The sequence below is a fragment of the Chlamydotis macqueenii genome, chromosome 15 (assembly GCF_036417535.1).
Source record: "Chlamydotis macqueenii isolate bChlMac1 chromosome 15, bChlMac1.mat, whole genome shotgun sequence".
Taxonomy (NCBI): domain Eukaryota; kingdom Metazoa; phylum Chordata; class Aves; order Otidiformes; family Otididae; genus Chlamydotis; species Chlamydotis macqueenii.
In genome coordinates, this window is record NC_141570.1 from 12,597,079 (window position 1) to 12,611,517 (window position 14,439).

The 14,439-nt window shown below is 59.4% G+C and overlaps 1 protein-coding gene across 14 annotated transcripts in view; it reads right to left on the bottom strand.

Annotated features, from left to right (window-relative positions):
• LOC104474960 (ankyrin repeat and fibronectin type-III domain-containing protein 1) overlaps positions 1-14,439 on the bottom strand; it is a 233,196-nt gene that overhangs the window by 31,391 nt on the left and 187,366 nt on the right. For 9 of the 14 annotated variants that reach the window (XM_086759449.1, XM_086759443.1, XM_086759441.1 and 6 more), the window contains one exon: positions 6,777-6,905. The exons of 1 other annotated variant lie outside the window; for it this stretch is intronic. In XM_086759449.1, the coding sequence (XP_086615575.1) occupies positions 6,777-6,905 (129 nt within the window). Of the gene's footprint in view, positions 1-6,776; positions 6,906-12,497; positions 12,612-12,707; positions 12,799-14,439 lie in introns of those variants that run through there. 4 more of the 14 variants (XM_086759454.1, XM_086759450.1, XM_086759452.1 and 1 more) reach the window with 4 other exon arrangements.

Sequence of the window (14,439 nt, forward strand, 5' to 3'; positions counted from 1 at the left end):
GACAGGAGAAACAAATGCGGACGAGCCTGCTGGACCTGCCGGAGCCGGCGCCTGCAGCAGGAGGTCACAATGCTGCACCGCGAGAGCATCCGGCCCTTAGTCTGCTCCCAACTTCTCCAGCCTCATCGGAACTGAGAGGCTGAGCTGCCTCTCCCCAGATGAGGAGGAAACCTGGGCTGATGGAGACTCGTCGAATCAGGAGGGGAGGCACAAGCCTCACACAGACCCTCCAGATTTGGATGGCTCCGGACTCCCCCAGCGCTGCCCTCCTTCCCACCCATGTCCCACGGGCGGGATGCTCCCAGCTCCCTGCCAGCAGCCTGGGGCACCGGAACCAGAGCTGCACAGACCACGACTCCTCCATCGCTGCAACGTCCTCTCCGGGCTAGGGACCAGCCGCAGCAGGCGCATCGGTGTCACCGAGAACAGCATTGCCCTTGAGCCTCTTAACTGTTTGCAGATGACTCACAGGTAACGAGGATAAAAGGTGATTTTCCGCAAATAAATCATTCCTTTCAAATGCTTTCCTAAAGGCAAACCCAACTTTAAGGGAGACATTTTGAGGGCTCGCTCCTCCCAAAGCCACGCTTTTGAACCACCTCCCCCCGAAAGCTCTGGAGCTCCTTAACCAGCATCCACCTTGCCCATGGAGAGGTGTCCTGGGACAGGGGGGTGGCAGCACTGGAAGCAGGCAGCCAAGCCCCCCATCCTGCCCCAGACAGACCCATCCTTGTTCGCTGGGGCTGCAGCTCCTCTCGACTGCATTTACGGCCCGTGAGCTGACTTTCTAGCGGCCCGCTGACGGCAATGTCAATCTGCCACGCCGCAGCGGGGAAGCCCAGGCTGCCCAGAACGCTTGGGCAAGAGGCCCCGCTGCGGGCTGGCTCGCCGGGCGGCCGGGACGCCCCAGCAGACCACAGCGCGGTGTGGAAGTCCAGGTCCCGTACGGCTAATTCAATAAGTCACAGACACCATGACTTCATAAGGCAGAGAGGCTCCACAGCTCTTAGGGGAATTGGGAGAGGGGGGAGGAGGAGCTGAAATGGAGAAGGGATGGAGACGGGGAGGGTGGAGAGGGGGAAGCTAAGACAAGCAGCAGAACAAAACATCCCATAAATCATGAGGAGCTGCTGAAATACCAGAACAAATGACCCCATAGCTTGGCCATTGTTCCCGAGCGAGGGATTAAAGCGCTCCCAGTCGAGACAAAGCGCCTCGCGTTTCGTTTCAACACCGCGCCGGCCCGTCCAGGACCTGCGCTCGGCATAATCGAGCCAGCGGCGGCTGCCTTTCACCCTCGATGGATGGCCGGGACCGGCGGGATGGGGGAGGCAAAGCTCTCGGCACGGCTGGCTGCCCCACACCACGGCCGGTACAGACGCGGTGCCCGCATCGCAGCCTGCCCACAGCATCTCTCTGCTCCCAGACGCTCATACACCTCCCAGGCTCTGGCACTCCTGCCTTTCCACTGAAAGGCCCGGGGTGGTTTTCCCTCTTATTTTCCTTCACTCAGGCTAAAAGTTTCCTCGGCTGGGAGAAGACAGGGCTCCAAGCCTCCTCTTGGGCGTGTGGATCAAGTTAGGAGTAAGACGGCTCAAGTGGGGTTGCGCAACCAGAAGGAGCTCCGAGCCCTCTGCCTTTCTGGCGCTGCTCCTCCCTGCCTCCCGAAAAGCTGCTGACAATTCAGTTTGTGCTGGCGCTCCCCGGCAAAGAGATGACTGTCCAGCAAGGAGTCCTGGGGAAGGTCCTACACAACCGTAGACTCCTGCGATGGAAAGAGCACCAGGCTCTCGTCGGGCTTTGCAGTAGCAGCCCTGCAGTGCGCTGGCTCGGGAACAGTCAGCCAGATCAGCCGGCAGCTCGGTACATCCCACGGCTCTGCAGCCCCACGGGACCGTGGGACTTGGGCACCAGAAGACAAGGAGCCTGCCGATGGGGACAGGTTGTCCGCGCCGCCTGCCCCCGTCAGCGGACCGCAGCTATGGAAGGGGCTGAGCGATGCCAGGCACCTCCGAGGCAGGGATTTCGCGGCCCAGCACGGCAATTTAGAGAGAATTTCCACACCATGCAAGACCACTTAAACCCAAAGGGAAAAAATTATTGCACTATAAAATTGCAAATAAGTTTCATGAAAACGCTTCCATTAAAAACCTTTTGCTTTATAACCAAACCTGAAACACGGGGCAGAGTGCAGCAGCGCGGTCCCCATGATGGTGGCTGCAGCTCCTGCCTCCGTGGCACTGCGGTCCCATGGCAGCGGGACGCCCGCCAGCCGTTACACCCAGCCCCGGCGCTGGGACATGGCGGGAAATCCACTCCGCACCTTCCCATCCAGGTGGGCACGGTCTGTGCTCGGAGCTGCTGGGCGGGCAGCTCTCTGCGCACCCCCCGCTTTGGCGGAGGGGAAGCGAGGAGCTGAGATCCAGCAACGTGCCGGGGCCAGGCAGCAAAACAAGGCGCAGGCAGGATTGAACCCGAGCCTTGGGAGGCTGGCTGCCTCCAACCACCAGACGCCATCCTCCTGCCAGCGTCGCTTTCACAGCTCGTGGTGGGCAGCCAGCGAGCAGAACCGAGATAAGAGGACGGGGGATGCGAGGAATGCGCTGCATTTTTCCTGAGCCGCCATGGGAATAGGCTATCCCGGCCACGGATCAAGGCGAGGCTGTCCAACAGGAAAAACTCGAGGAGCCCAAACAGAAAAGCCAGCAAGTAGAAGTAAACAATCGAGGAGAAAACAGAGAGGAAAATCAAGTGAGTATAGGAAAAGGAGCATGAGGGGGAAGGCAAGCAGAGGAATAAATGGAAGAAGGAAAAACAGACTGAGAGGAAAGGAAAAGGAAGAGAGAAACAGATGCCAGGAGGACAAAGCTGCCCGGGCCAGAACTCCCAATGAGTGCCCAAGCTGGAAGGGTGCGAGAGCGGGACAGAGGGTCCCAGGCTCCGCGCACGCAGCAGTCCCCAGCGGACTGCAGCCTTTTTACTGGATTCAGCCTCGTTTAAGAGGAAAGGTAAAGGTGGATCGTTGCTCAGGTGACACGCACGAGAGGAGAGGAGGCTCTCTTTGGCTTGGTTCACCCTAAGCGGGGAGAAAAGGGATTGCTGGTGTTTTGGGGTTGCCGTAGGGACAGGGGGAGCCGCCGGCTTTTGACTTTGTCACGCCAACAGCAGAAGGTGGCGAGCTTCAGAGTGGTCTTGTCTAACACGCCTTCGCGCTATTTAGGCTTTGGAGTTAGATTAGTATCACAGACCAGCAGAAAGCAGAGCTTTACTAAATTAGACTCCAAATTTGTCCTTGCCTCAATTGCCAGTTTTTGCCTCATTTGGAGCTCAGGCTGCCTCAGTGCCCCGCAGCACGCACCATCCCACAAAGAGGAGGAGAAAGGAATCAGCAAAGCGAAATAAAACCAGGCGGGAGCAGCCCCCAGCTTTCTCCCCCAAGCTTGGAAAAGCCTCACGGTGCCCTGCTGCCCGCGGTGCTTCTCTGCAGGCACCTCCCGGCAGCGAGACCGACAGGAGCAACAGGCTGAGGTGACACGGCACATTCATGGGCCCTAACACTGGGGACTTTGTGGCCCTGGATTTTTTTTAAAAAAATAGCCTAAATAAAGCCTAATAATGAAGTATTTATTTCAGTAAACAACATATGAATGAAAGAAGTGTTTTCTCAATGCTTCACTTTTTCCCTGCCTTCTCTCCCTTCCCCCCAGCAATTTTTTTTTAATAAGTGGAACTAACGAGGCTTCACTCACTGACGGTCACACTTGGGAGCAGGACCGCACTCTGCTTGCCCGGTGCAGCACACAAATACGTGTCGTGAGAATAAAGCTCGCCTTGTGCCCGGGCAGAAACATGACCCACGAGTGCATCCCACCTGGTGAGCGTGCTCCAACGGACGCACGGACTGCAAGACCTGCATTGGGAGCATCCCTGCGCCATCGGGTAGACAGTGCGGGACGTTCAGCGCCTTATTTATCGTGGCGGAAAATCACTGCAACTCCTGGCCCAGAGAGCTGCCCCAGGACCAAGGACCCTGCCCCGCACGGCTTCGAGGGGTCCCCAGGGACAGGGAGAAGGGCCGAGGAGAGATGAAGGGATCTACTGTCCCCATCCTACCCGGCAGTGCTGAGCGCGGGGGACACGGTGTCGGGCAGACACTGTGATGCTGTACAGCTCCTTTTGTCCTGCCTTGGCTCCATCCAGCCCTACCTGAGCACCTGAACAACGCTGGAAAACCGGCACAGCCTGCCCTGTGTGGGGATGAGAGGTAAGGATGCTTTCCGTTACAGCAGCGACAGGAGGGGCTGGACTGATGGTGCATGCTAGGAATTTCAGGCAGAAAACACCAATCCCTCCAGCAGCCTACCACCCAGCTTTTCAAAGCAATGGCCACTGACTATTTTGTGCTTATAATCTCTACCTCCGCCTTGGCAACAGGCAACAGCAGGTCCACGAGCCCTTCCTTGCTTTCAAGTCCTGGGATTAGGATGGGCAGGATTCTCAGAAGCCACTGACTTGGGAAAACACAGTCCATCGCTTTTCCACCCTGTCCTGCTCACGTGGGGTGAGCTGACCCCCATCACACACAGCGTGGGCACAGAGGCAGGAAAAACGACGCAGCGGTGAGCTTATAAATGCAAACAGATCTGATGCTTGCAGATACTTGCTCTGGAAGCTGAATGAGACATCTATACATCTGCAAGGGCATGAGCCATGCTTGGCCACAGCACCCAGCAGCCTCGCCTGCAGCCCAGGACCTCCCACGCGGGGCACGGGGCGAGCAGGGGCAGCGGTGTCTGTGACTCCAAAGACCCCTCCTGCGTGCAGAGAACGACGGTTTGGAGCCACTAACCAAGGATGCTGACCCTGCTACAACAACCACGTGTCCCTGAAGATGTCAGGGAGAAGGAGAGAAGTGGTGTTTCACACCAAGGGAAAGGCCAGGTGCCCCCTTGGTGGGACGTGGCTGTGGAGGAGGATGGTGCTTGCACGGGAAAAGCCTCTGAGTGCTGGTGTGCACGTGTGGACCAGCACACGCACTGCCGGCACGCGAGACAGCCTGCAATGGCTGGGGGGCAGGTGGTTGGCAGGGTCCTCGCCCCGCTGCTGCCCACCCAGCTCCTTGTCACCGTGTCCCCCCCCCGGGTCACCCCTCTGCCGCTTCGTGCCAGCGAGGGCCAGCACCCTGACCTGCCCAGGCCCAGCTGCCGGGTCGGATGCCCGATTTGGCTGAGGGGCCCAAAGGCAAAGGCGATGCCTCCTCCCCAAGAACTCATTTCCAGGCTGGCTTACGAAACCCCATAAACCAACCTCATCGGCCACTGCTGTGGCGTCGCCGCTGTGCAAGGTGCTCTGCAAACGGAGACGAGACAGATGGTTTCCCCAGGAAAACGCTACGGAGCCAGGGAAAATGTACCGCAAATACACCTCGACACAGCAGGGCCAAAATGAGATCCGGGCACTTCAATGAGGCATTTCCAGGGAGAAGAGAGATTCAGTGAGTTCTCTTGCGTCTTTCTAATGAATAAAGCAAAACTCTGATTGCTTTTAATGAATCCTCTGCTCCTTTTCCTGTTTGGTAGATAACAAATTCCCAAATTTGCCTGTTTGGAAGAGCCATAGTAACCGCAGCACAGCATTCCTGATGACATCGCTTCAGCAAAGGGAAGAGAGTTGCGCAACTGGAGAAGAAAGCAATCTGCCACCAAATAGCTTAAATTCTTTGTCTGGCCTCATTAACACCTAGTCAGCTTTGATTCCTGCCTAACCTCACAGATAGAGGAAGCCTTTGGGGAGGGCTCCACAACCTCACACTGAAGTGTTTGAACACACAATAAATGCCAGAAACAGCTCCAAAAAAAGCAGGGAAAACGAAAACCAAACTCAACATTCTTGCAATTTCTAAGCTTTTTTTTTTTTTTCCTTTTTTCTTTTTTTTTTTTTTTTAAGTTTTACCTTCCTTCATCCATCTAAGGAAGCAGAAAGCAATGCAATTTCCAGTTCTTTTAAATATCCGTAGTGGGTCACCTCGAACGCTGGGAGGGTGACTGTGATCTGCTTCCAAGGCTGTTGCATCACAGCTCAGAATCCCAGGATAAATCACTCCCTGCTCAAGCTGGGGCTGCTGTTTGAGACCTGCGCTTGACGCGAGCGGAACTCGCGGGCGCCGCAGCAGCCGCAGCATCAGGGAAGCAGGCAGCGCTGCATCCCTCCAGGGTGGGCAAAGGGGCTGCCCCGGCCCCTCACACCACGCACCCCGGGCAGGGTGTCAGCAGGGAGCCCCTGCAGCTCCCGGTGTCCCCATGGCGGCTGCGGCCGGCCCGTTGTGGCTCTGGGCTCTGGTTTATCCCACGGAGGTGTGGGATGCATCCTCCAGCAGCTCCTACGAGGAGCGCAGGGTGGGAAGGGAAGGGGAGAGGAGAGGAGCAGAGCGTGGCGGGGGCTGCTGGAGGTCGTGTGCTCACATGCCCTAGCCCAGCAGACACACCCGTCTGTGTCCCACAGGAGCCCCGAAAGATGCCCATGGCTCAGTGCGCGGGGTCTCCATCAGCCTCGCAAGCGATGAGCCATGCGGGGCTCCCCACTGCTCCCCGCGCTGGGGCAAGGGGCCGTGATTGGGCTCAATACCCTGGTGGGGTTTCCTGCAGCAGATGGAGGGGTTTGAAGGGGTGTTGTCCCATGGGATGTCACTTGGACAGGGACAGAGTGGCAGCAGTGGGGACAGGGGACAGCAGGGGGACTGGAAAGGCCTTCCCCCAGCCCTGCCTTGCAGCTCTTACCATTCAATGCTCAGAGACCTGGGCCGGAAGGCAGACAGCTCGGCCGAGCCATACTCAGCTTTCCTTCTCTTCTCCTGCTTCTGCTTAACCGACAAGCGGTGGGCAAACCTAGAGAGGCTGCTCTCCGACCTGGGGAAGGGGAAAGGAAAGGCATTAATGTCACTGAAGGGCCCTGGCTCCCAGCAGGTCCAGGGCACGAGGCCAGGCGATGCCCGGAGCTGGACGGAGGGTGAGCGGCACTGGGACTGGCCTCAGGGCGAGGAAGCGGAGCAGCAGCAGGTTTAGCATCGCTTCAGTAAGCAAGGGCCAGCGCAGGTCCAGGACATGCTGTTAGCAAAACCGAAGCTGCGAGCCCGGCGGGCTGAGTTAGCGCTGGGCCCCACTCCCTGCTGCGGCAAAATCACCTCCCTAGGTCGTATGCTCCTGCCCGAACGCCAACTGGTGACGGTCAGAAACACAGTGCTTCTGCTTCTTCCAGCACCTGCCCGAGAGGGGGTGGGCAGCCAGGGAAGCAGCGGCAGAGGGAACTAAAGCAGAGCTCTGCCACGGCCGCCTGCTCTGTCGGAGCAGCCCCTGAGGACTCCTGGCCGGGGCTCTCAAACACCGAGGCGGCTTTCCCGAGGAGGCTGACACGGAAACCACCCACGTCCGAGACGCTTCGGAGGAGGAAACAGAAATGCCTGTGAGCAAACGTGTTCAGCCGCAGGACCCGACTATACTGACAACAGCTGGGTGGGATGCTCCAGTGTCGCTCCCTGTTCCTGGGAGCAGGGAGGACGGCATCCCCAGGCGCCGGGGCCATGCCCCACGCTCCCCTCCATCCTGTCTCTCTCCAGAAGAGAACCGCTGTCCCCAGGCACAACCGCACCGTCTCCCAGTTCGCAGTGTGCAGAGATCCCGGTGCCTGTCGTGCCATCCCAGCTTGCCACAACCCGTCCGCTGCCAATTCACTGGGAGCGGAGCTGGGAGCAAGGGAGCAGCAGCTGGGCAGGGAAGGAGACAGGAGCCATTTGACGGAGGGTCTGGAGATGAGGGACAGACCTCGGGGGAGACTTTGCACCTACACACATTGCTAAAGCCAGTTCTCCTCTCCTCTCCAGTCCTGACTGGCTTCAAGCAAACAAAATACCTCCAAAAAAAGAAAAAAAAGAAGGTATTTCTCAGAAACGAGAGCTCCCGCCTTTCCTCACAGTAATTAAGCCAACCACGACCAGCTAACAGTTTTTTCCCTGATACATTTTAAACACAGACATCTTCAATTCATTAACTCTGGTTATTGATTTATTTTTCAGCTTATGAATTGCTGTTGCTGGGGACGGGGTGGAGACAGCTTTCTGGAGAAGGCTCTCATCTCCCCGATCACCGCCGGGAAAGAGCCGCTCAGACCTTCCAAGGTCATTCTTTACATTCTTGAGAAGAAATACTACTTTGATGTAAAGGATGAGGTTTGCCTTAAAAGAAACCCAACAAGAAACCCAAACCCCAGCTTTCCCCGGCTCACGGCCAGCGGAAGAGGCGTTCGGAGAGGAGCGATCCAGGCGCCTTGTGAAAGCCCGTTGAGCAGAGCCCGGCGCTAACACCATCCCTGCTGCCTTGCCTCTCCTTTGATCTGGCGTCAAAGCTCAGCTGTAAGGAACAAGATCCCAGTTTAGGAATGTGTGGGCATCGGCCGCTGATGCTCTATGGCAGCCCCTGGTGCAGTGGGGCGAGCAGGACTGGGGGCTGACCGAGGGATGTGGCTGGGTAGTGGAAATGGGTGCTGCTGGCACCTCCTCAGCAACGTCCGACAGTTCCTGTGGTGGCAGTCCCAACACTGCCCAGCTTCCCACCTCCCTGGGAGAGGCTCCTGCCACCACGCAGGGCTGCGGGCTTCGTCTCCAGCTGCCAGGACGCTGGGGATGTCAATCTTATCAGATCTGGTGACCGTCTGGAGAACATCGTCCTGTTTGCTGTGCTCGCCCCATCCCTATCACGCTCCCTGCGCTATTACAGCCACGCCTCCCAAACTGGTCCACAGCAGGGATAGGGACTGGGAAATCCCAGGCTACCTGCATGGATGTAAGAAGGCAGCCGCCTCCCTCCCCACAACAAACAAGTTGTGCTGGCACGTTCCTCTTGTGATCAACACCACCGGGACCACTACACACCCAGGCAGCTAGCGCAGCGCCACTGGATCGAGCCAACGGCATCCGCCAAGAAGAGCTGGCAGATGGAAAACGGAGATGTGCCCACAGGGCTTGGAATGAAGGAGCATTGGTTCCTGGGGCGGGGTGTACCGGTGGGGCTGGAGAAGTCCCCTGGGTGCTCGGGGACACATGGCCTCGCCCCAACTCCCCCCACAGCACAGCATCACAAGGGAAGGTGCTGCCTAGATCTGCCCGACCCAGGGCGGACAAGCAAGGCCGCACGTGAGCTGGAAGGTGACCAAGAATCTTGAGATGCTGGGTGCTGCTTTCACCTCCCAGACCAGCCTTCCAGCCTACCCGTCACCCCGCTGGTTCACCCGCCACCTCCAGCTGCTCGCAGCCAGGCTAACGGAGACAGCTGCGACCGCTCTGATGGGCCGGTACTTGTCCCTCGGGAGCTGCCGGCAACTCGTCCAGCACTCAGCAGTGACCCAGACCCAGAAGCTCCAGCAGAAGCATCGCTAATTAGAAAGCCGGGAGCACATTACGGGATTATCTGGCTATTTATACAGCGCTGCTTTACATAAACTGTACTGCAGAAGAGGGAATGAATCATACCTGCTCTGCGTGGCGGCACGCAGGCAAACGCAGCCTGGCGCCAGCAGCCTGCCCTGCCCCGCTCCCCTTGGCCCACCGAGGGGCTTGTGGGTCAGCTTCCCTGAGCTCCTGGTGCCGGGACTGCTCTGGTCCCCTGGGGTGGGGATGCGCCCAGGGTTGGGATGCTCCCGGGATCAGGATGCTCCGGCAGTGGCGCCGGGTGTTGCGGGTGGCAGCGGCAGTGAGGCTCTAACACGGGGCGGGGGATGCTGCCGGCACCACGCTTTTACTTCCCAGGTGTTTTCCAAACACAAATAGATGGCCCTCTCCCTTGAGAAAGACCAACGTTAGGGATCTTAAGGCAGAGGCAGTGAAACTGAGGCACAGAGAGGCTGTGCAAGGAGGACACGTTCCCTATGGCTGTTGGCGTCTGTCTTCTTGTGCGCTTCACTGATGGGCAAGATTTTTGTGCCTTCTCCCATCACTACCAGCACACCCAGCACCACAAGTGCCGTTCTGCGGAACTGGCAGCCTCAGCCACTGCTGCCTTGAGCCAGCTCCATCCCAGCCACGGGGCAGGCACAAGCCAGCCCTGCCCGCTGCATGGGAGCACTCAGGGTCCAGCCCGGGCAGGATTCAGGGTGACCTGCCCACCCCACCATAAGGAGCAGCATCCCTGCAGCAGCTCAGCATCAGTGTTGCCAGGGCGTGGCGGACACAGCCTGCTGCGCTGGCACCTGCCGAGGCTCCCCGGCGGTCCCCGTGTCGAGGGGACACGTGGGGAAAACCATCAATTGAAACATCAACCGCAGCGCGGGGAAGAATCGTCTCCTAACAACCAGAGAAGGTTGTTCAGCTACTGTGCTGTATCATAAATCACACCTCTGTGTCTTGCCATCTGTCAGCCAGATTCCACATGTTCTGAGTCCCATGTCAACGTTTAAGTCAGAACACAGCATCTTTTCCCCAGAAATAATTATTGGCCCTGGAGACTCTTGCAGCGGTACCCATCCTCAGCCCTTCCCTCCAAACCTCCTGGCAGAGCAGAGCTGGCAGCGCCAAGGAGGCAGGAACGCCGCTGCCAGCGGGGATGCGAAGCCCGCACGTGACATCTCCCCGATAAAACCATCGCTTCGCACGCACGTGGGGGCGGCAGGACCCAGCATGGCAAACACCCCCCTGGCATCAGCCGCAGCGCCAAGCTCTCACCGCAGGCATGGGAGCGGGCAGGGGCAGCCAGAGCCAGGCACCGCTGCTGGGGGAAGGGGACAGTGCTGTTCCCAACCTGGTGTGGGCTGATGGCCCCCCGAGGTGTTCAACCCAGACGAGTGCTCAGACCCTTGCTGCTGGCACAGCCCAGCCTGGCCAAGGGGGAAAAACCCCGGCTCAGCACAGGGCACAGCTCCCACACCTCCCCAGCATGTCACGTAACGCCAGCCCGATGCCCATCCCTTCACCAGGCCCGTTTTCTGGGGGCCTGACCCCAGCACGGGTGACTGCCGAAGCCCCCGGCTCGCCGAGGCAGCGGGAGCACAGGCAGAGCAGACACGCAGCGGGCGGGCAGCCCAGCCCCGTCCTGCCTACCGCCCAGCCGCCTCGCTGAGCCCTCGCAGGACGCAGCGCCTCGGCACGAAACCTGCTCAGCTGCCCTCTCGGGTGAGGATGAGGGTCTGAAGCACCGCCCTCCACCCCCTCGCTGGCTGGGCAGGCGGGTGAGCAATGACATTTCCCAGCGCTGACTTAGTACAGAAACGCACAGGGGCTCGATTCATCCCTCCGGCTTCACCAGCCACGCACGGGTGCAAATCCGGCCAGGGGTTCGCAATGCCTCACCCCGCATCCCCCACGCCACAGCTGAGAAGCGATGACAAGCAAAATCCGTGTCCCCTCGGCTCTGTGGTCCTCCCACTCCCCTGCTGCGGCCCTCGGAGGGACATTGCCGGCTGACTCGGCAAAAAGCAGCACGTTTCGGCCCCTGGCAGCCATCAGAGCGAGTGAGTGCCCGCAGAAGCCCGGGTAGATCTCACCTGTTGTGGCCGGAGCTGCAGAGCCGACGGCATTCTGCGTGCACATAGCCACACCGTGCCATGGTGCGGGATGACTGAGGTCACTAGGCAGCGCTGGCGTGGGCACCGGCGCGGGACCGGCAGTGCCGGCAGCACTCCTGCTCCACCGATGTGCCCCGCCAAAGCCCTTGCCACTGCACAGGCGCGAGCCACAGGGACAGAGACATCTTAGCGCAGGCAGGAATAACTCTCACTTGTTGCACTCCTTAGCCTGAGACTCAGGAGCCATCACGTGCTCGTGCGCGGTTCGGAAAGAACCCAGCTCCCGGCAGGCAGTGGCCGGCCTCTTGAATCAGCACCGGCGAGCAGAAGTCCCGGGACAAGCTGTGCGGTGGCTGCGGGCAGCCCAGGCACTTGGCACCACGCAAACAAGCAACGTTTTCATCTGGTCCTCCCTTTGGGAGCAGTCATTGCAAAACTGGCTTTTGAGTCGGGCTTATCCCCGTGGGCACCCCGGCCGCAGCCTGGCCTCGAGGCTGCGGAGGGGAAATCCGGCTGCCAGGGAGCTGGATGCTGCCGGAGGATGAGCAGGGCTGGGAGCAAGCGCAGCGCTCCGTGCTCCCGGCAGTTGCAGGTGCAGTCAGAATAAAAGAGAGGAAAAACAATCAAAGCCAGAAAGGTGCCTCCCGAGCAGGCAGAAGCCTTTCAGGAGAGAGCGGCTTCGGAAAGGGACCGTGCACGGCCGCGCACATGCAGCCAGCCTCCGGGCAAGCGTCGACTGCAAACGCCGCTCCGGCAAACCCTGCTTCCCAGCCGGCTGCAGCATCACACTTCGGGCACGGCATCCACCACCTGCGGCTCCAGCCGCAAGCGTGTCCCCAGAGCGGCAGGCGGGGACGGGACCCCGGTGCGCCGCGGCGTGCTGCACTGTGCCACGCCGTGCCCTTACCGGGGAAGGATGCCCGGGAGCCACGCCAGCGATGCTCACTCACCTGCACAGCCTCTGCTCCCTTCCCTCCAGGCTCTTCCGACCGCCCGCCGCCGGAGGAGCAGCTCATCCAAGAGCGGCTCTTTGGGAGAGTCCCCGTCCCCTCGACACACACAACCGCAGGCACGCTGCTCCCATCCTGGCCGGGATCCCCGGCTCCCACCCGCGCCTCCCAACCTCCTCATCCACCACCTCCGCTTCCCTTGCCCATCACCTCAGGTTTCTTGCTCGCTCTGTGCTTGGCTCTTTTTTTCCTTTTCTTTTTTTTTTTTTTCCTCCCAATCTTGTTTCTATAGAAACGAGATTAGCAGAGGGGGAAATAAAACAGCCCCATGTGACTCAGATTCCGACACTGAAGAATCTCCCGGTCGTGCTCGCCGGGGCTTTACATAACCACGAGTCTGCGCGGGTTCAGCCGGGGGGATCGGGCTCAGCTGAGGGGACCAGGCTCAGGTGGGGAGACTGGACCAGGCCAAGAGGGATGGGGCTCGGATGGGAGGACCAGGTTCGGACACAGGGACCAGGCTCAGTTGAGAGGCACTGGGCTCAGACGAGGGGGACCAGGCTTGGCTGCGGAACGACCACGAAGCAGAAGGCATCAGGCTCACCTCCACTGCCTTTGGGCTTTCTGTGGTGCTCCTGATGGAACACTGTGCCACCATAACCCACTGGCATCCTCAGAGGGTGCCACGAGCCCCTGCCACCCCGCACAGCCCTGCATGGCTCTCTGTTCCTACTGAGAACGGGAGAAAGTAGAGGCAGTGATGCCGAAAACTGTCCTGACTCCCACCAAAACTTCTGGGGTCCCCAGGCCACCTTCTGAGGAGGAAGCCCCAAGAGCCCCCCCATGCCTCCAGGCTGTCCTATCCCTCTCTTCACCAGTCAGGAAAGTGGTTTTGGCCACTGGTCTCTGATCTCTGTGGGCTCGTGGGTGACAATGCAAGGAATTTGGTGAGCTGCAGACAGCCACACGCTCCACTCTCCTCAGGTTCCTCCTCCTCACTCTTCTAAATACATGAGCAATGTCCAGGGTTGGGGCGCACAAGCCACAGACTGAGCTCTTCCTCCACTGTTTTAGGTCACTGGGTGACAGACACAGGACACTGGCCACAGGGACTTCCCAGGCTCAAACGGATGCTGCACACCACGGCTCCAGGTGAGTGGTGGGTGGCAAGCGCTGGGGAACCCCCAACTGAAGCCTGCCCTCAAATCACCGAATCACAGAAGGTTTGGGTGGGAAGGGACTTGCAGACTGCTTGATTTTGGGAGCTCATTGGTCCCTTAGCCTGAAAACGTCTCTTGGTTTTTAACATCAAGGTTTTGGACCACCACAGGATCACAAAACGGTTTGGGTTGGAAGGGACGTTTCAAGGCCATCCAGTCCAAGCCCCCTGCCAGGAGCAGGGACATCTCCAACCAGATCAGGTTGCTCAGAGCCCCAGCCAACCTGGCCTGGAATGTTTCCAGGGATGGGGCATCCACCGCCTCTCTGGGCAACCTGGGACAGTGCTCCACCACCCGCAGTGTGAAAAATTTCTTCCTTAAGTCCAGTCTGAATCTGCTTCCTTCTATTTTAAAACCATGACCCCTCATCCTGTCACACCAGGCCCTGCTGAAGAGTCTCTCCCCACCTTTCCCACCAGCCCCCTTTAGGCACTGGGAGCCGCTCTCAGGTCTCCCTGGAGCCTCCTCTTCTCCAGGCTGAACAGCCCCAGCTCTCTCAGCCTGGCCTCACAGCAGAGCTGCTCCAGCCCTCCCATCATCTGCGTGGCCTCCTCTGGACCCTCTCCAACAGCTCCATGTCCTTCTGATGCTGGGGGTTCCAGAGCTGGACGCAGCGCTGCAGGGGGGTCTCCCCAGAGCGGAGCAGAGGGGCAGAATCCCCTCCCTCGCCCTGCTGCCCACGCTGCTGGGGATGCAGCCCAGGATGCCGTTGGTTTCTGGGC